Here is a 22321-nt window from a genome sequence, read left to right as displayed (position 1 = left end):
GTTTTAAAAATGGCCTGGGCAACAGCATTGTTTAACAGTTGCTTTTTATTATATTTGATTTATACGTATTAATCATTATCATGGGTAAAGTTAATAAGTGCTATATAATGCAGTATAAAAATATCTAATTAGCCAGAATTTTCTAAATTCCTGATATAGTGCACATTGTGTTGATTATTTTGCATAGGCCATTATTTATAGGAGTGTTTAAGCTTGTCTAATTATGCTGATTGTTACCAAATGTACATAAACACATACTTCTGTTTAGCTCAAAAAAACCTGACTTGATCACTGAAGTTCTGTAATTAAAGATAATAACTTGAAAAGTTGCTTACTTACCATAAAATATGTAGATTGTTAACAAAGGAGGCCAGAAAACTTTCCACCAATACATGTGCTTAGCAGTATAGTAAAGACAGCCTGTAGTCACAATGTCGCCCTCTAAATTAGGTATATAACTACGGATACCCACAAGGGTCACATTAAGGTTAGGATAAAAGCATAATTAAAACATTCACATTATTTCCATGTTCAAACCCTTGTCTCAAGAACGCACTATCTTGAGAAAAAATAGTTTAGATCACTTTTAAATTCAATTAGTTTGGATGTTGCAGTCAATATTATGTAGTTTGATTTCTTTGATCTTTAGACCTACGGGAAATAAACAACCATGTTGTCCATATGTGGTAGGTTATTTGTGTATCTTTTTTAAAAATAGGGCTTCAATAAAAATATTCTGGTATAATATAATCATACTTTGGTACAATTTAGCCATCGTATGACCGCTAAAAACCAAGGAAATTGCTATTTCAGCATAAATGGCGGCCATTTTGGATTTTTATGTTTTACTTTAATATTTCAGGAGGGTGACCGAACATGTTGAGGACATGGTTCTGATATTTAAGTAATATTTTGATACAATTTGGCTTTCCTCTAACAACTACAACCCAAGAAAATTGGTATTTTATCATGAACGGCAGCCATCTTGGATTTGTTTGTGTTACCATGGTTACGTACATATTTCGAGAGGGCTCCTAGGCTAAAATCAACTGATATACCCTAAGGAAGCCTCACACCAAAAATGGCGCTTTTGTCCGCCCGGTAACGGTAATCTTGAAAATTGACCCCAAGCCGCCCCGCTAAAAAGCGTACAGTTGACATAACGATTTGAAACACGATGGAATAATATTTACCGATATGAACAGTGCTGTGGCTTTTATTGAAATTCTGAAGACACTGTTTTGATTTTGATATACGTGTGATATGATTTGACGGATGTTTTTATAAATCGTTTAAAATAAAAAACGCCTGCAATTTCTGATATTTTACCTTTTCATTTGGGCCTCCCAATTGAAGCCCCGCCCATCGGGCGGGTACCGTTGCTAGTTGGATTAAAGGGAAAAAATTGCACATCATTTTTTCCAAAAGTGTTGAATGAAAAAAATTGAAAATAGGCATATGTCATCAACTACCCATGGGGTATAGAGGGTGATAATGATGATGTCATTGATAAAGTGGTATTCCAGCCATAATTGGTTGAATTGAAATCCTTATCCAAAAATCTGAAACTTCACATATCTGATCTACGACCCCATACGAGTGAATAATTAAATATATGGCATCATAGGTCTTTTTTTTAATTTTTTTTATAGGTCACATGGTATGGCAGCCATATTGAATTAAAGGAAAGAAAATGGACATCATTTTCTCTGAACCCACTCAATGAAAAATTGAAACTTGGCATATGTCACTAACTCCCCATGGGGTACATAGGGTGATGATGAGTTGAATAATGTGGGAAGGGGGAGGAGATAAGGAACAAGCTTCTGAGTGGTTTCAGGAGGATAAATGGTTGCAGTTTACCAGGAAAGTTGAAGATATGGTATTTGAAGTTTGGATTAATGCCACAACCCACAAGTATGTGGCCATTGATGGTTTATGATATTGTGATCGGGCATGTCGAGAGGATGGAGGTTTTGGTGAGTGGGCTTGTGAGGAGGTGGTTGAGAGTGCCACACTCTTTGATGAGTATTGCTTTTTAAGAGGTAAAGCCGCTTCAATATTTGGCCTTCCTTCCATCCATCCATCAAAAATGAAGAAGAACCTTTCTAACCTATCATGTTTAATTTTAAAGTGTAATTCTAGAGGGCTATAAAGGGTAATTCTAATGGGTTCTAAAGTTGTCAGCATCTGGAAGTTCTGTAACTTACATGGATTGCACACATACTGGCAAATGGCACCGCTTCCTTCAGACACGGATGCAATTTTTATGGTCAGGGTGGAAAACTCAGGTCTCCCTTAACATCAATAACCTTAACATACAAGGTGGTGATGGTGTGGGACTTCATGATGGTGTGCGATCTGAGTGATCCAGTGTTGAAGAATGCTCTCCCAGAGAAGAAGGCGAGTCGGAAATGGGTGGACGAAGCATGATCTATGGGGAAAGGCATGTGTGAAAGAAAGGTGGAAGATGGATGAGAAGGAGGTGAGAAGAAAGGAGGACGATAAGGGATATGGAAAGGCAGTAGGACAGGCACAGCAGGGGGCTTGGACTGGGTGGGAGGATGTGCAGGTGAGAATGCTGAAGTGCCAAGAGATTGAAGGTGGGCCATTAATATTGTTGAATTTCCTGTGATGTCATCACAAGGCGCACACTGTCATGTCAGCACAAAGTGCAAACCTCGTCTCTTTAAGAAATAAATGATTATTTATTACATGAGAAATTTACTCCCAACGAACATCTACCCCTGAAAAATGGAGCAATCCCGAACCTACAAGACAACTCATTATATGAAACACCAAGAGAAATCTTCCCCAATTATGGGCCCGCATGCACACCAGTCATTCACACAAGAAATGGGGAAACAGCTGGGGGAAGACACTGGATGAACTTAGGCAATGGTGGAGGACCAGGGTACAGCACCACACAACCAGGGACGGAGCTCACAGCACCGTAGGCAGACGGAAGGTTCAGACAGAAGCAATGTCACTGGAACAGTGGAAGGGAGGTAGGACCAGGGCGCAGGTCACCCGCTGAGGACCTGACCTTAACCTGTCTACAATGCAGTCTCTTGGCGGCACGAGGCAGACATCTTGTCCTAAAACGTAAACACATGTACTTATTACAGGGTTCAATATGTCCTAAAAATTTACACAAACAAATGGTATCTAAGGCTTTAAATGAAACAGTTAAACCCTCCTCCATAAATGTAACATTGTGTTCCTCCAAACAGTGCTATTAATAGAAAACCATCCAGTTAACCTATAATGATGCAGTTGATACAAATTGTTTTGAGTTTTAACATTATCCAAGATGTTGTGAAAGCCACAACGGTGTGCAAACACAAATAACATCACTCGTATTGTATTAACTACAGCCTGGGCATAATATTGTGCAACGTGGCTCGTGGTGTGCAGTGTGACATTGCCTTTAGCTAATGGGAGGGTAAAGTCAGATGAAGACGTTTCATATCATTGGCCATCAAAGCAGTGGGACGTCACAAACCTGTTGTATCACATTCCCAAGGAGGTATCACCTGGCTCCACCCCAAATCGTCTTATTATCACTCATTCAAGAGTAAACGATAATTATCTATACCTGTGCTTCTCAACCTGTGTGAATGAGATCAAGATTGAGCTAAATAGCAGGGTGAATGACTGTTGCAGTGAATGAATGGTGGGTGAATGTGTTTAATGGTCGCATAGTAGAAACTACTACTAGATGATAGGACAAAAAGTAATAGTGCAGCAGCAGAGGGCCCAAAAGTGCTGTAGTTTTGGATTTACCCAAACCAGAGGTACAACATTTGTCCTGATGGATAAAATCAAAGCCGAGGGTCTCACGACATAGAATCTGCATGATGACGTCGCTGGAAACTCGAGATGAGAAATTCACGTTTCCATAACAACTTACATACCGACAGGCATGCCAGTGCTATATTAACGAACCTAGCACTCCCCTTTGGACATAGATTCTGCATCATTTTCAAGTTGAGAAAGTTGAAGTCGCCCAGGGTGCTGGCGTAGCCCGACGTGTTTGCGAGGGACACACGCGGAATCAACGTCGACAACTAAGGCAGGTCGGACGCCCAGTTTAATGTCCATCCGAGGGCCAGCGGCGCAGCACACATTGATGCGTCGCCCTGCCTGCGAAACAACAGGATGCCAGTTTATAGCTGGGTCGGGATTCGAACCCAGGCTGCAGTGCACAGCTGAGATGTAAGTGTGCAGAGCTCCACTGCCTGCGATCCCTCTCGCTCCGCCCATCGATGTCGCCTCGCCCATTCAGCCATCTCGCTCCGCCCATCCAGCCATCTCGCTCCGCCCATCCCTGCCCGTGTACGCACTGACGTACACGCGCACAAAGACAAAGCCCTCCACTTTCTTCGCACCCACAATGTGTGCGATCTGATATCGAGCGTCCATTCCCGCTCGTTTGTTTTCAAGGCAAGGATACACTGCCTCGGCGGATGTCAACGCCACACGAACTACCGTGGAACCGGCCATGGAACCAGTCATCGAGGATACCGATACCGCCATCGAACTCAAACCATCTCCTCCCGATGGTCAGTGGAGCATCTCTTTACAGTTTACGGCTCGGCGAGGTTCATTTATTAAATCATTTTGCACTCATTCATTCGATTCATTCGGTTATTCATTCCTTAACAACGCGAAATACGCCAATATACATTGTACCAGTCGGTCGGTCCGACTGTGGTTAATAAATGGTCCGATTGATCATTCCAATTAATAGGTAATTGTACCCCGGCTGTGATCTTTAATTAGGCTGGTGCGAATTTGATTACAGAGTTGAGGAAATTATATTTACTTTATAAACCTGAACTGTCTTTATTTTAATTGTTTAATAAATATAAAATGATCGTAGCCGTGGACCCCCGGGTCACGTGATGAAGGATCTCGTACCGAACGGTCCACTCGGGGTCCAATGTGTGGATGTTAGATCATTGAGCGATGGCGATTTCAAATCCCAGATGTGATGACATTGTTGGTAAGGAAGGTCACGACCGCCCGGGCGAGTTTGGTAGCTCATTGTCTCCGCATGTGCCGGGAGTGGGTCCCGGTACGTGTACGTAGGTGCTTCTACTTCTAGATGGTATACTGTATTACTAAGTGTAATGTAATTATTTACTTGCTTTGTTTGGCCTGCGTCGTTCGGATTCTGGCTTCTTTCCCAAGCATGCATTCATTACTCGATCATTCCGACACAGTCAGCCATTGGATGACGCCTTGCCTTCCGTTGTACTTGTACTTGTAGAGTCTGCCTTGAGCCATTCACGTCCCTGAGGGGCCACCTGTGCACCGTACACCTTTAAGGACTTATTACGATCCCTCCATCGGTAATATACAGTTCTGTGAAAAGACAACATCTCAGTTTAATCCCACGTCTTCACCTCACTCCTCTGACACGTATCTCTCCAACACAACTCCTCATCCTCACCCTCATCTCTCCATTGCGGAACACCATCCAAGTTCCACCTCCCCACCCCTACACAACCCCCCTCACCCTTCCCCTCGATACACGACACTCTCACTTTTGCCCCCTCCCTACACGACCCGTCACCCTTCCTCCCAACACGACCCTCTCACCTTGCCGCCCCCCGACACGACCCTCTCACCTTTCCCCCTCCCTGCACGACCCGTCACCCTTCCTCCTCCCAACACGACCCTCTCACCTTCCCCCCCCCCCCCCCTACACGATCCTCTCACCCTTGCCCCCCTCCCTACACGATCCTCTCACCCTTGCCCCCCTCCCTACACGATCCTCTCACCTTGTCCCCCCCTCCCTACGCGACCCTCTCCCTCCCTCCCTACGCGATCCTCTCCCCCTTGCCCTCCTCCCTACGTGACCCTCTCACCCTTGCCCCCCTCCCTACACGACCCTCACCTTACGTCCCCCTACATGATCCTCTCACCCTTGCCCCCCTCCCTACATGATCCTCTCACCCTTGCCCTCCTCCCTACGCGACCCTCTCCCCCTTGCCCTCCTCCCTACATGACCCTCTTACCCTTGCCCCCCTCCCTACATGACCCTCTCACCCTTGCCCCCCTCCCTACACGACCCTCACCTTGTCCCCCCCTCCCTACGCGACCCTCTCCCCCTTGCCCTCCTCCCTACGTGACCCTCTCACCCTTGCCCCCCTCCCGACACGACCCTCACCTTACGTCTCCCTACATGATCCTCTCACCCTTGCCCCCCTCCCTACACGACCCTCACCTTACGTCCCCCTACATGATCCTCTCACCCTTGCCCCCCTCCCTACACGATCCTCTCACCCTTTCCCCCTCCCTACAAGATCCTCTCACCCTTGCCCCCTCCCTACACGATCCTCTCACCCTTGCCCCCTCCCTTCAAGATCCTCTCACCCTTGCCCCCCTCCCTACACGATCCTCTCACCCTTGCCCCCCTCCCTACACGATCCTCTCGCCTTTCCCCTACCTCCCCCATGTGATATAAGATGCATGGGTAGCTTCATACGATGGAGGGCTGTGTCTCGAGTAATTACGGGGACGTCAGTGTGAAAGTATTTTTGGTGAGTTGTCACAGCATTTGTTGCACGTGTATCTGTAAGTCGAAGAATGCAAGAGGAAACGCAGCATTCGTTGTGGCATCCCCAGCCCTATTCTTTCAAAAGGAGACATTCGATCCACCTTCTTTGTTCAAGAACTTTCACGAAATTCCAAATCGTGACATTTGGACTTTGACACACCTTGTCCTTTGCTTTTGTGCAATCATAAACCGGCAAATGACACGATCTTTTTGAATTTTTTATATACCAAGTCCAGGCTTTTAGGGTACAACAACACAAAGGAGTTGGGGCGAAACAACACAAAAGGAATGGAAGAAAGACTAGACAGGGGGAGAAGGGCAGGGAGGACACCAACAGCAGGGGCGAAGGACAAAATAGACGGAGATAGACAAATGAAGGATTCGGGGTGGGACAAATGCAGGTGGTGGATAAGATTAGTTGATATCTCGTCTGTTCAAAGGTGTATTTTTAGTTGTACCAACAATGGTCTGGATTTAGTGCCAAGGTGCTTGTCCTAAGTTATAAGAGGGGAGAGGAGGGCACTTGATGGTGTGGGAAGTTATTTAAAATTTTACGGATCTCCATGTAGGTCTATAATGGTGCCAATGAGCCTCTTAATGTGGAGGTTATGGTTCTGGTTCCAGACACGAGCAAGATGAACCATGTAGTTTCTACGAATGGTTGCTGTTGACGCGTGATGTCATCCATCTGGCTTCGCGGAGAGGCTGTTCCTACTTTTCTCACCACAGACCTGCCAATTGCCTCTCGTGCCCCTAGGGATAAGGATCCGGAACCACTGGTCTAGTCTGTTCAGAGGTGTATTATGGAGCCAATGTGATGTTGTTTTATTAGCCTCGGTGCCAATCCACCATTTTTCACCAAAATAAATAAATAAAACTTGCTGTATGAGATAGACAGTTTAACTTGCATTGTCAACTCAAGTTGTCTGTTTGCTTTGTCCCAGAAAGATAATACAACTGGAAGGATAAAGATTGAGGGGTCGGCTGGGGGGAGTTAGCAGAAGGGCGAGGATCGGGGTGAAAGAGACGCGCACACCAGCCATATTGGTTGAGTGTTCATCAATTATTGAATATTTATTGTTATTTTTACTGGATTAAATTTATAATTTAAGGCTGCTGCTATCTCGCATTCTCCGCATTACAAACACACCTTATTGATTGTACTTTTTCTTTATTTGTTTATTTTATTTTGTTTTTAATTCATAGATGCTTTAGCATAATACCAACATTTTTCTTGGAAGTCCTAGCAGTGTCCATGTGTTTTTTACTTCTCCCCCCCCCCCCCCCCCTCAACTGTCCGTGCCTCCTCCCCCCAAGCCCTCTCCCTCCCACAGATCTTCCGATGTCCCTGTTCTCTACTGTTGTACTTGTATGCTTCCCTCCCCCTCCCCATCTTGTCTCCTGCTCCCTTTATTATGTTATATGTGTCCTTTTTTTTTTTTTTGTGATTAGTGTTTGCTCTTACAGCCTCGAGCCTCGATGTTGTATACAAAAAAAATACAAAAAAAAAAAATATTTTTTTTTATAAACTGCTTTTGTTTACTGATGTAATTTTTTATTTTTAGTTAAAAACACCAAATTTTCCACAAGCAGGCAGATAGATGCCAATGCTCTGAATAATCGCTTCCTTCTTTGGTCTTGTGACATCTCCGATTAATTTTCCCATTGGAATGTTTGACTTGTTGAGTAACTGATGACGCAGCAATAAGGGAGTTTTGTCCCTCTTTGGGCACACCCATGAATGTTCCCTGTACTCCACACACACCCTCTCCCTGTATTCCAAAGATAAGAACTGTGTGCATTGACAGTTGTGCAGACTTTAAGGATCCATCCTTCCAAAAGAAGAGCCAGCCCTGGGGTGCTCGTAATATAGCTAATTGTCTGATTATGATTAACGATGGTTTGAACAATTGATCCTTGACTGAGTTGATCTGAATTGAGGAAGTTTTGATGCCTTTTTAATCGCAAGAGAGCTAAGGGATTTTATCTGTGGGCCTGATGCCTGAGATTAATAGACGAAGGTCTGAAATCGAACCCACGACTGTCATGATCAATGCAAGACCTGACACAGCCTGTAATCGCTGTTCCTAAGCAATATACAGCACCTGGGAATGTTAGGTGATGTTTGAGTTAAGGCAGGCAAGCTTCTTGCAGGAAGTCAACTCGACATAAGTCAAACCAGCTGGCCAGACCGCCAAGCCGATTTTGGCTACAACTTCCAAGTACAGCCATTTCCCTATCCCTGTTCCTTTTCCACAATGACTGCTACATGTGCAGTTTGGGTTTATGGTGGGTTTGGTGCAACAAACATGTGGGTGTGGGTGCTTGAGGTAGGACCAGTTTCGGGCAAATCGCAAGGCATATGTAGTGGTGAGAAAAAGTTTGTGATCCCTTTAGAATTTTCTGTATTTCTTTCTAAATTTGACCTAAAATGTGATCATATCTTCATCTAAGTCCGAATAATAGATAAAGAGATTAAACAAATAAGTTAAATTAAACTTAAACCTGATTAAACAAATAGCACACACAAAAAAATCTTCTTAAAAAAAATTATTGAGTAAAATGATCCAACATTCAACTTGTTTTTTCCCCCCCACCTCCCTCAATGTCATTGAGGCCTGACCGTAGATCTACTGCAATGTATATGTACCAGAGAGGAATGACCCTTCCTGCCGTTCCCGTAGTGAGTGGGTGTACTCGTAATGTCAGAGTGGAATTGTTTTTGCAATTTTTACAAAATAATTAAAAATGAAAAGCTGAAAGGTCAATTTAAATTCAGGCTGTAACACAACAAAATGTGAAAAGTCAAGGGGGGTGAATACTTTCTGAAGGCACTGTATGTATGGGCAATAGACCGGTGCTTCAATCACTCACAAAAATATCGTTTTTTGTCTTTGCCGTTAAGAACTGTATAACATCCCATTTTTGAGCTTTCAACCAGCACAATAATATAACGCTTCCTTTTTCTGTTTTTTTTTTTTTTTTGTATACTGAATCGAGGCTCGTGAAAGAGCTAACATTTATTTCACAAACAAATCAACCAGACAAACAAAATATATAAAAAGAGGGAGCGGAAGACAATATGGGGAGAGAAGGGGAAGCACACAAACACAACATTTGAGAGCAGGGAGAAGTGTGGGAGGGAGGGGGCTTGAGGGGAGGAGTCGTGGGAAGGGGGGGGACGGAGAGGTATAAAACACAAGGACACCAAGGACTTCCAGGACAGAAGTTGATATTTCAAAAAAAAGTGGAGGATTTTGGGTGAAATTAGCAGGGGTAGAAAAGATCAAGGTTTTGGATGGGGGAAGATAAGAGATGGTGGTGAAATTTGTTGTATTATTTGAAATCTGTTGTATTTGAAAATTTGAAATCTGTTGTATTATTTTATATTGTATTTTAACCACAGGCTTCTGCTCATGCATTGATATTTATGACGTTATCTTAGGTGAACACTACTTGCTCAGATGCATGTAGATTTTTTTTGTTGGTGCTCAACAACAGTTAGAGAAAGTTGCTGGACTATTGTGATTTAACGGACCTTGACACCAATGCATTTAAAGCATGAGCTGTGGGCGTCCTTTACTGGACATGTGCAGTTGCTGTACCAAATGCATTATGGAATCCACTGTGTGTTGTACATGGCTCAAATGATCACGATGGCTTTCTTTACAATGTCATCAAATAGTTCAGCAATTACTCTGAAGCTCGCTTCACCATCATTGGCAAGAAATCCTGGTGTGATACTTGCCAGGGGGCACTGCATCGCCAAGCACTGTCCTTTAAAGAGGACATAAAGCCAGCGGCTCCTTCTGCTGTTATATTGTGGACATGAAGGATTACACGATGCACATCAAAAAACAGGCCATTGTGTAACCAGTATATTGGGCAAATTTTGTCAAGAGGTTAATGCAATAATGTAATTGTTGTGGATGCTAAGATCATGGTGAGAATAGGGTTGATGCTGTTTCTAGTTCCCATCTGAGCACACAGCTCGTTATGCTGGGATCACAAGTTGAAATCGATCATATTTTGATTTGTCCATCAGTATCAATGTCAAAGTACTTTGATGTTTCAGAATGTTGTGATACATATGCAAGCTCCTCAATGAGCCTTTGATAACCATTTTAAAAAGGTACATAGAAAATTTGTTCATTGATTAGATCAAGGTAATTCTTGCTGTGGATATGGCTCGTGCTTGATCCCAAATGGCCTTCTGTTTCAAGTTCTCTTGCTCGAGTCTTTTTACCTTTTTTTTTTTTTTTTTCAACATTTTGATGAAAGTGAGCAGCAGTTTCTGGTAAAATCTCAAACGAGCTGCTGTGCAAGAAGAGCACATAGCAGATCTATGAAGGAATTTGATTTAATATCTATGGGAGTTGAGGGTTTGAGGTTGAAAGCATTTGCCGAAATTGATGGGTCCCATGCACATCAGGAGACGGGCTTGCAATCACTTCTGTGTCGATTTGTGTGTCTGTGTATGTGTGTGTCTGTCCGGGCTGTAACATTTACCATTTGAGCTTTTGTCATCAAATTTTCACCAAAGCTTTATTATGATAATACGGAGAAGGCAAGTTAACTAATAATTGTCAAAAGGTCAAAGGTCATCATCGCATAAAATCAATTTTCATGCAATTGACCTGAAATTTCAATTTACCATTTTAATTTTGTCATCAAATTTTCAACAAAACTTTATTATGAGAATTTGGAGAAGGCAAATTAATAATTTGGTTCAAAGGTCAAAGGTCAGCGTCACATACAAATTGTCAGTTTTTATCTGATTGACCTGAAATTTTAAGAATCAGCATATTGGGTCACTGAATTGGTTCACTGATCAAAAGCTAAAAGCTGATTATTATTATATTTTTTTTAGATCAAAAGGTCAAGGTTGCGTAAAATCGCCAATTTTCACCCCATTTTACCCGAAATTTAAAGAATTTGCATATTGGGTCAGACTTGTTTCACCACCCAAAAGCTTGAAGTTGTTTTTGATCAAAAGGTCAAAAGGTTGCATAAAATCACAAATTTTCACATGATTGACCTGAAATTTAAATAATTTGCATATCGGGTCACTGAATTGGTTCACTAATCAAAAGATATGAGTCGATTGGTTTTCTTTTTTTCTTTTTTCTTTTTCTTTTGGGAGTATGTAAATAATAAAAAAAAAATTCTCACAGAATTGGTTCACCAACCAAAAGCTTGAAGCTGATCTTTTTTTTTTAGATCTAAAGCTGAAAGGTCAAGGCTGCATAAACTCAATTTTCATTTTGTATTTTTTGTTAAACTGTTTTCGTTAATTAAAAGGATATGGAAGAAGAAGAAGATGTCTGGATCCAAACGGATGCGGACAGGCTTTGCATTTTCAGATGCTTTATAGTTTATTTTCTTTTTATTTTTGAAGTTGGTTTTGCTGGATTTGCTGTTTCTAATGGGATCACGTGTCTCCATCCTTGCAGGCGATGACACCACGGTTGAACCCAGCACGATTCCTCACTACGGTGCGATAGACGATGGCCAGTCTATGAACAGTTCTACTTCCTTGACCATAAAGGTATGACCACGGTGTGGCTCCCAGTCGGTGGTGTATGTGCTGGAGCTTTCAAGCTATTGAGCACATGGTACCCTGAGTCTTTCATTTGATTGTTACTGTCCCCTTTTTCTCTTCCCTTCCTTTTCATCCTCGTATACCTTGCGTTTTGTATCCAACATACATTTTGGAACATTATTGGTACTATCTTCAAGTGTAAGAAAATTTGCTTAACTGGTGTCATTAATGGACAAAGCTCTGACACCAAATAGTAATACAATTGTGAGACCGGCCTTGGATAAATTACCAAAAATACTTGCAAACAAAATGGGAGAATATCTTTTTAAAGATAGAAACCAGGTTGTTACATCTGATTGACTTGTGTGGTCTTGCTGTTACCTTTTGTCCATTTCCTTCATTTGTTTGTTTATTTATTTATTTATTTATTTTTAACGTCGCCCGCCAACCTTCGCCATTTTGAAATGGGCCGCAGGAAAAGTTAGTTGAGGCTAGCTCGTGGATAATTCAGTGACCATCTAATTTGTTGTCCATCCTACTCTTTTGCTTATCCTCAATGGAAATGCATGGAGGCATATGGACAAGGAGCTTACTGGGAAAGATTAAAAATGTGCATGGAATGTGATGTGTTCTGGGCCTGACATCTACACTAGGAAGAAACCTCAGGAATGGATGATTGGATGGACTTGGTTCTATTTTGCAGGAGTGAAAAAAAAATCATAATAAATGAGGTTTATTTATTTTATTTTTACAGATTAGGGGAACTTTTGAGCAGCTCCTCCTTTTCATAGATAGTACAGGGTGTTTATAAAATCCCTATCTATTTCAGTTAAATAACGATTTTTATTGAGTTTTATTGCAGAACCCCATGAATATGAATGTACAAGAACGTGTGATGGTGGTAACATTGCGTATTCAAGGAAAGAAATGCAAAGAAATTAGAGAGAAGTTTGAAAGAAAATTTCATAAGCCATGTCCTAAAGACAAGACAATATGCAAATTGTTGAATAAATTCAAAAGAACAGGATCTGTAATGATGAACCAAGATCTGGACGTCCACGTGTCTCAGAACATGCTGTAGATGCAGTACAAAATGCTATCGTGGAAGAACCACGCATGTCAATTCGTGCTGCATCACATAGACTCAGGCTGCCCAATTCAACTGTCTGCAAAATTTTGACATCACATTTGCATCAGAAAAGTTGGAAGATTTGAGCTCTGTCGAGATATTGTTGGTGCACATGTAGAACCTTATTCTTAAGTATTCAATAAATGTATACCTTCTATCGTTTTATAATTGAATTTAACAGTTACCCGTTATTTCTCTGAAATAGATAGAAACTTTATGAACACCCTGTATTTTGATGCCCATCCCAAATTCCCATAGAGTGTTCAGTGTCAACCGTAATGTGTAAACTGGTCTCTCAGACCACGTAGGGCAGACACTGATTACCTTCTGCCTAAAGATCATTTGTGAACTATCTGGGTTTTACAGACGATCCAATCATGACTTGGTAGTTCTCTTAAAAATGATCTCGGGTTTCCTGAGATTTGGAATCTAAATCCTTGATTCTGTGACCTCCTTCAATCCGATTTGAACCAACTGAACCTCTCTGATGGCAATAAAGTGTCCTTGTCACTAAAAGGAAGTGGTAGGTTAAGGGAGGCAAGAGAAGATTAAAGAAAGCTTAAGGTCTTCATCTGTTGTGAGAGAGTACACGATCCCTGTGCTTCTATGTTCTAAGAACGTTATAAGTATATTAAGTGTCCCAAAAGGTAATTGAGCATGCTGTAACTATGCCTTTAGGTAAAGATATGATTACCAGACACAGAACACCAATGCAGACTGTTGGTGAGAATAAAATGGAGAAATGATTGACTTGTGGCCACAGTTCCTCTGGTACTGATTTCTGTAGTTCACTACCCTGGGCTGATCTTGCAGGGTTCTCCATCAGTGGGTTCCAGCAACTTGGTAAGTACGTTCATGACCATTTTGACTTCCTTGGGTTTATTGGCTCTTCTCATTTTACTAATTTCTGATGGGTACTCTTTGGCATTGTTTTTTTCTGTTTCTAAATCTAAAACTGGTTTCTGGGATTGGTTTCCACGCTCGTGCATCCGTCCGCTGTGATGTTGCTTTGTTGGGTTTGAAGGTCTGCTGAGCTGAAGTTGTGGACTAGTTTCCTTTCTTTTCTGAGCTTCAAAATGCAAGTTTGTCAGTGTTTCTTTCGATGAACTTTTATGCCCTTTATCATCCTCCCTTGTTTTCTATAAGCCATTTTAAGGTCTATCTTAATAGTTAAGATTGATGTTTGCTCCAAATTTAGGATTACAGAATGATGAGTGTGAAAGTTAGTGTGCAAAGTGAAATGGTGAAATTGGAAGGTAATTTTAATACCACAGCATGGGTTGCTAAATGGGTTATGGATACTACTTGATATTCTATGAATGCTATGGGAGAGGTTTTGTGTAAAGTGAAGCAAATGTAATTTTGAGAGGCTGTCCTGGATATGTGCCACTGTTGTTAATTGCCAAAGTTTATCAAACGGTGATTATAGCTGTGGAATTTTGGTGCTTTTTCCCTGAAGAGCGCTTTTATAATCATTTTGATTCGGCATTCCTTCTGTATCTCAGTATGCACATCATGGACGTAGTGGTGCTCTCGTTTGAAATGAGCACGGAAATGTTGAAAGAACGGTAGTAGGAGCTGGTGGCACTTCCCCATTGGTGTCTCCTCAACCATTTCCTTAAAAATGTATTGGTTGCAGCATTGAGTGACTTATGTTATCTCCTGTTTAACCTACTGGTTATGAATAAGAGAGACTACAATGATGTATGATCAAAAGGATTCAGGACTGGGTTTATTATGTATAGTATGTAAAACTTCCTGAATGGTACAAGCTCTTTCCTTCTGGAATTTATTGAATGGATGGATGCACCTACTTCAGCATTCCTGTAACTTTCTTTTTAAGCACTCTTCATTGATCCTTCACAGAATCGGTCTTGTGTTGAATCATCATAAATACACCATACTTTTGACAATGTCGGCGCTGTCAAATTGGTCTCTTGCCAAAGTGGTTTGCTTTTGCCGTCCCAACAGTCAGTCGGGGCCGGAATTTGTAAGTTGTTCAGGGTGTGCCTTTAACTCACCTACTCTTTGCGAACGACACCGTGGTATCTGTGATGTCAACCAGTTCAGGGCAGCAGATGAGATACCCAGCTTGACGCCCCTTGGTGGATGGCACACACATCTCTATTGCTCGCCCTGCATGTGAAACACCAGTATGGTAGTTTATAGCTTGGTTGCGATTCAAACCCAGACTAGACAGTTCAAAGTTGAAGATGCATACCTCTAAGCTTTTCTGCCAGCCCACGTGTGGAATAGTCGTTGGTACTAGTTCAAAAATAAATAATGAAACCTTTAATAAATTGTGAATGTACTTCGTCTTCAGGTGGGGATAACATCAAAATAACTCTACCCAATGTCCTTTTTTTTTTTTTTGTTTTTTGTATACAAGATCGAGGCTCGTGAAAGAGCTAACATTAATCACACAAAAAGGCAAACCGACACACAAAACACAAAAAACAAGGGGAGCGGCAGACAAGATGGGGAGAGAGGGGGAAGGACACAAAAGAGAGGGGGAAGAGGGGGAAGGACACAAACACAACATTTGAGAGCAGGGACATCGGGAGGACTTGGGGGGAGGTGGGAGAGGAATAAACATATGAACACTGCAAGGACTCTGGGGAGAATTACCGGGGGTAGAAAAGATCAAGGTTTTCGATGGGGGAAGATAAGAGATGGTGGTGAACAGCTGTTTTAAAGACCTGGAGGGAGGAGTGGGATTGAAGGGAGTGGGGGAGTTTGTTCCAGAGGCGGGAGAAAAGGGGAATGAAAGAGTGAAGGTGAGCAGAGAGCCTAGACTTTGGCAGTTTAACCATAAGAGGGTTGCAGGCAGATCTTGTGCGACCTGAAGGAACACTGGGGGGACAGAGCACAGAGAGAGCTGGGGGAGCAAGGCCGGAGAGGAGTCGGTAGAAGACAGAAAGACCAACAACCTGCCTGCGGTGGGTGAGTGAAAGGCCCTCGGAGTTACCTTCATCGCGGGAGATTCCAATGATTCTGAAAGCTTTGGTTTCAACAGCGTGAAGCCGAGCTAGGTGTGAGGCAGGAGCACCGGCCCAGAGGAGGGAACAGTATTCCATTGAGCTGCGGATGAAAGCCTTGTATGTGGCGAGGAGCTCAGGTGTGCCAAGAAAGGACTTCGCACGACAGAGGATGCCCAGTCGGTGACTGGCTTTGGAGGCCAGCTTGGAAATGTGGTTTTCCCAAGAAAGATCATGGCAGATAGTGAGACCCAAAAGCTTGAGCGACAGAACTTCTTGGAGAGGATTGTTGAGAAAGTAGATGGGAGGGTTGTCCAGTCGGTCCTTTCGGAGAGACATTGTAAGAGTGTGAGATTTGTCAGGATTGAAAGACATGTTCCACTTGTTTGACCAGTCTGTGATTTTGTCCAGGTCTGCAGAGAGTGAGGAGGCTGCAGACTGCCGATCTGAGGGATGAGGAATGGAGCGACAGAGAGTAGAGTCGTCAGCAAAGAGATAGAGAGGATTTTCAAGAGAGTCAGAGAGATCATTGATGAAGACCAGAAAAAGCACAGGGCCCAGAACACTACCTTGGGGAACTCCAGCCTGAACAGGAAGAGGAGATGAGAGAAACCCATTCAGGGCCACACGTTGACTATGACCAGAGAGGAAGTCCGCCAGCCATGCGTGGAGATTTCCATGGATACCAAAGCAGGAGAGTTTGGTGAGCAGAGCAGGGTGCCAGACCGTATCGAAGGCACGTGAAATGTCAAGGGAGACAGCTCTAATTTCCTGTTTGGCGTTGAGGACCTCCATCCATTGTTGAGAAAGCAGAAGCAGCATGTCCAGAGTAGAGTGACCAGGTCTGAAACTGAATTGATGATCAGAGATCAAGCCATTGGAGAAGAGGAAAGATTTAATATCTGAAGCAATGATGGATTCCATGACTTTGCTGATAATTGGGAGAAGGCTGATTGGTCTGTAGTTGCTGGGATCTGTTTTTGCACCTTTTTTGTGCAAAGCGGTGATGTTGGCTGATTTCCAAGCAGATGGCAGATGACCTTGAGCAAAAGAGAGGGTGAAGAGAACAGAAAGAGGGAGTGAAAGAGCAGAAGAACATGATTTTAGGACCCGTGGGCTGATGCCGTCAGGACCAGTTGCAGAATCAGAGTCGAGGGTTGACAGAAACTTTTCCACCTTGTCAGGAGGAAAGGACACAGAGTCCAGGAGCAGCTGGGTACGACTGGGTACGGTGGGTACAGAGAGGGATGGGTTTGGGACACAAGATTTAGAGGCAAACACAGAGTTGAGGCATTCAGCTTTTTCACGTGCGGAGTCAGCCGTTAAGCCGTTTGAGGTGAGGGAGGGGATGGAGGGGGAACAAACACCAGAAACAGATTTGACCAGACGTCACCAGGATTTGGAAGAGGGAGACAGATAAGAGAGTTCGGTCTTGAGAATGGTGAGATATTGTTTCCTGGCTCTCCTGAGGGTGGACACACACTTGTTTCGGGCTTTGTGAAAGGAAATGAGATTTCCTTCCGTTGGATTTGCTTTCCAGGAGACGAAAGCAAGTTGTTTCAGGGCAACAGCCTCACCACAAGATTCCGTGTACCATGGACGGGAGGAAGGGTATGACAACTGAAGACGAGATGGTATAAATCTGTGCATGAGAGAGAGCAATTTACTTTGAAAGAATTCCCAGGATGAGTTGATGTCAGAGGCGGTAGAGATGGGAGACCAGTCCAGATGATTGATGGCTGCTTGAAGACCGTGCCAGTTGGCCTGAGTGAAATGCCAGACTCGTCGACGCTGCGGAGGCTCTCTGAGAATGGTCAGAGAGATGTCCACTTTGACAAGCACATGATCAGATGAGCCGATTGGAGCAGAAGAAGAGCAGCAGACATTTTCAGGGAAGTTTGTCATTACCAAATCCAGAAGAGAAGATGCTCCGTTGACTGAGATCCGGGTCGGGAAATTGACAGATTGTGTCAGTCCCAGTGAGTCGCAGAAGTCCTTTGCTGAAGAGCCATGGCTGGTGAGAGAGGTACCCACACCCAGCCAACTGGCATGGTGACAATTGAAATCACCACATATGAGGAAGAGAGAGTTGGGATGGGTAGATAGAAGTTGGTCCATATTATCAGACAGTGAGATGTAGATGGAGTCATCGCTGTTTGGTGGACGGTACAACACACATATGAACAAAAGGTGGGAGCGAAGGGGAAGCCGTAGCCAAAGGTATTCCTGGGGGTGAGGTGGAGAGAGGGCAGTGGAGGGCGAGTGAGGAAGAGAGTTTTTTATAAAGATAGCAACCCCACCTCCAGGACGAAGCTCAGGTCTATCATACCGGAGGAGGGAGTAACCTGGGAGAGATACCAAGGCATCAGAGACATCATGAAGGAGGAAAGTTTCTGTTAAGCAGATCACATCTGGTTTGTCTGAAGCAACCTGTATGGAGAGGTCAGTCAAGTTTGAGCGAAGGCCCCAGATGTTTGAGGTCCATACCGTTAATGAAGAGGAAGGGGGAGCATCGGGTCCAGAACAGGGGGGTGGAGGGGTAGGGTAAGATGTGGAAGAGGAGGAAGAGGTAGGGAGAGCTGTTGAAGGTGTGTCAGAGATTTCAGAGATTTCAGAATAGCTTGGAGAAAGGGAAGAATGGGGCGGACAAAAGGTTTGATGGAGATTGGGTGAGGCACAGTGAGGTGTTATTTGAGGAGGGGGAAGAGCGAGGCAGAAGGTTTGGGGAGATGAAGGTGAAAGTTGGAAGGGGGAAGAAGCAGGGAGGATGCTTTGAGGAGGAGGGGTGAGAGGGGAGTCTAGGAGGGGAGGAGCGAGGGAGAGTCTCGGAGGGGAGGGGTGTGGCGGGAGTTTAGGAGGGAAGGGGCAAGGGGGGAGATTTGAAAGGGATGGGTGATGGGGAGGATTTGGAGGGGAGGGGTGAGATTGGATTTTGAAAAATGTACGATTCATGGGAAACGAACATTTTTTGCAAAATGAGTTTGAGACCTTCGAGTCAAAAATACGTTTGAGGACACTGGAGGAGGGGTGGAGTTCTGGATAGTTTAGGGAATTTAGAAAGGAGGAACTGTAAGAGATGGTATTATATATATTTTTTGGAATGAATGGATTTGGTGAGCAAGACGAAAGCATCCTTTTGTAGGAAAAGAAGAAAAGGGTGTTATAATATATGAGAGAAAATAGTTGTTCAGGGGAGAGATTATACATTTCTAACCGCGTGATCGCGAACGAAGAACGAACGAACAAAAAGAACAACAAATAAACGAATAAGACCTGGGAAGGAAATGTTTTTTTGGGGGTTTTTTTTTTTTTTTTTTTGTGAGTACAGATATTAAACAAGGAGGTACGGGGTGAACGACTGGTACGAAACGGAGAACGAAAATAATTTCAGCGCATTCGACGAATCGCTGAGAGAAAACCAAAACCACAAGGTCAGAGACGGTACGGTAGTCTAAGCCTACGAGTACTAGGCCGCAGAATACTCGATACCATTAACCGACGATTGTGTATACATGTACGAAAAATTAGCACCGAAAATTTTCCAAAAGATACACTATAGGTACACACACCGAAAGATAGATACAGTCTCGACAAAAACACGATTTGAAAGATCACTTAGCTTCGAGAGCGTGAGCGCATGGAGCAGCTTCGAAAAGACGTGACCTCGCCGTGATCTTGCGAGATCACTTTCTCAAAGTCCTTGTACACTATCTCAGCATTACGCCATTACTTGCATTTTGTACCTCTTTCCAAATTCCAATGCATTGCATTTTATCACAAGCTTACAGAGGTCGTGCCATTTTGAATTCCTTGAAAAGGTTACGACTAAATTTACTTGTTTAGCATGTTGTACTGTAGGAAGGAACAACACTGGTTCATATTTTGTCATTTTCATTCTAATGTTTACAGGAGTACCACTGAGTCAGTCATTACTCATTACATTAAAATGGTGCAGGACCCTTTTGTGGTAACTTCGGTAGTGGAAGAGAGAAATTGGACGAAATTTCTTGGATAAATTTAATATGTTCTAGATCTTGATTATATGTCTACTGTATGTCAGGTGATAGTAATGTTGTTGTGTGCTGGCCGAATAGTCTAGACTAGAGGTATGCACACTTTTTACTTGCAAAATCGAAGATTTTTCAAGTGTATTGGTTCGTCTTGTGCGTTATTCTGTCTGTCTGTGTCTCTGTCTGTCAATCGCCTACAGGTCACAATTTTACACCGAGCTTCACAAAACTTCACCAAATGGTAGAGTTGGTCATAAGGAAGAAGCCAATTGATTTTGAGGTCAAAGGTCACCTTGAGGTCAAATTTCTAAAATTGTCATTTTTTTCATCCGATTGACTTGAAAATTGAACAGCATTTGCATATCGAGTCACTAAATTGGGAAACCAACTTTTTGAGGTCAAAGGTCAACTCAAGGCCAAACTTCTAAAATCATCATCTGAAAAATCGTCAATTTTCATCCGATTGACCCGAGCTTTCATTAAGATCGTCAATTTTAATCTCGATGAAATGTACAATGTGATGTGTCCATGGCAATTGGGGAGAGGTGGATTTTGCAAGTATGTATCATGCTTTGTATGACGTCTTCTTGTTTAGTTTGATTTTTTTTCCTCGAGAAAGTCCTCTAGCCTTCTTGGATATCCCTTGATAAAGATATCCCAGTATGGTTGTTTTTTGGACAGCAACCCCCACCCCATAAACTTCTACAATGTCATGTGATTGGGCATCTTTGGCTATGGAGGCAACAGTGACTTGTGATTATGGTGTAAAGTTGTAAGATAAAAAAGAAAATAAAAACTTGGTTATTTGTCATATTGTAGTTTCTTCTAAACGGTGTGTATCCAGATCTGGATCCAATAAATTTTTTAAGTGATTCTTTACCATTGAGAGATAGGGCAAAAAAACCCAAAACAAACTGATGTATAGCGTGATATTTCAAAAAGTTGTGGACGGATTCGAACAAAACTTGGTGGACAGGTTGGGTATTTGATAATAATGAATCTGTTGGATTTTGGTGAAGATCTGAATCCGGGTTCCGGATGCGATAATTTTTTAATTTCTAAGTGATTCTTCACCATTGAGTGATTGGGCCAAGAACGATAAATAACATATTTCAAAAAGTTGCGGACGCCTTCTGACAAAATTTGGTGGATGAGTTAGTTCGGCAACAAGAATAAGCCGATTAGATTTTGGATCAGGTCCGGATACAAATCCGGCCTATCAGTGGGATACAAAACGTAAACTGTTCAACCTGGCGGAGGTATGCTCTCTAATGAGTGCTGCTCGAGTTATCATTTGTCCATTCACAAGGACTAGTTGATGAGACCTGTATTTTTTTTTTTTTTTTTTTTGCGATGCTGTCCATTTACTTGTGCATCTCCTTTGATTGGCTCTCATAAAAAATTTACTCCCTCACCCTCTTCCATTCTCGTCCATTTACTCATAGCCCATGTCCTCCCTTTACTCCAGCTCCCCCCAACCCCTCGATGCTATTCTAACTGGTGTTATAATGGTTAAGTCAGTTAGTTAAACAAATGGAGTTGCTGGGTAATGACACCCAAGTCGATTGTTACATTACTTTGCTATTATGATGATCACTGCAAGCAACCACAAAGTAGTTGCTAATAGTGATTACACAGTGATGTAATGGAAAGAAATTCCTGTCAAAACGTTTTGAGTTGGTCAATGAAAGCATTATTTTTCGGGGTGGGGTGGGAGGGAGCGAGTGTTGGAAATAAAGACGAATGATTTCTGCATTTGATATATGATTGATTTTATATCTCTATATTCGCTCTGTCAACCCAATTAATACAAATAACTAAAAAGTGTCCCAAATGCAAAGCTCGTCCATGTACGCTTTGTACTCAAACACTAGAACGGCACTCAGTAGAGAGCATACCTCTGCCTGGTTGGCCATATCTCCCAATGGTGAAGAATCACTTAAAAACTTAAATAATTCTCATATCCGAATCCATATTCAGATCTTCACCAAAATCGAATCGATTCTTCCTTGTCACACACACAACCTGTCCAACATGTTTCGTCCAAAGCCATCATCAACTTTTTGAGATATTCTATCTCCCAATGGTGAAGAA

The 22321-nt window shown here is 42.8% G+C and overlaps 1 protein-coding gene across 7 annotated transcripts in view; it reads left to right on the top strand.

The window, feature by feature from the left end:
* The first annotated feature begins 4340 nt into the window (after positions 1 to 4340).
* ANO5 (anoctamin 5) overlaps positions 4341 to 22321 on the top strand; it is a 97134-nt gene continuing 79153 nt past the window's right edge. For 2 of the 7 annotated variants that reach the window (XM_068099832.2, XM_068099829.2), the window contains exons 1-3: positions 4373 to 4565; positions 12022 to 12116; positions 14053 to 14082. In XM_068099832.2, coding sequence (XP_067955933.2) covers positions 4505 to 4565; positions 12022 to 12116; positions 14053 to 14082 — 186 coding nt within the window. In that variant the 5' untranslated portion in view covers positions 4373 to 4504. Of the gene's footprint in view, positions 4566 to 12021; positions 12117 to 14052; positions 14083 to 22321 lie in introns of all 7 variants that reach the window. The other 5 variants (XM_078782198.1, XM_068099833.2, XM_068099828.2 and 2 more) reach the window with 4 other exon arrangements.

This window comes from Myxine glutinosa, chromosome 7 (genome assembly GCF_964187855.1).
Source record: "Myxine glutinosa chromosome 7, kmMyxGlut1.1, whole genome shotgun sequence".
Classification (NCBI taxonomy): Eukaryota; Metazoa; Chordata; class Myxini; order Myxiniformes; family Myxinidae; genus Myxine; species Myxine glutinosa.
This window is presented reverse-complemented; position numbering and strand designations above follow the sequence as displayed.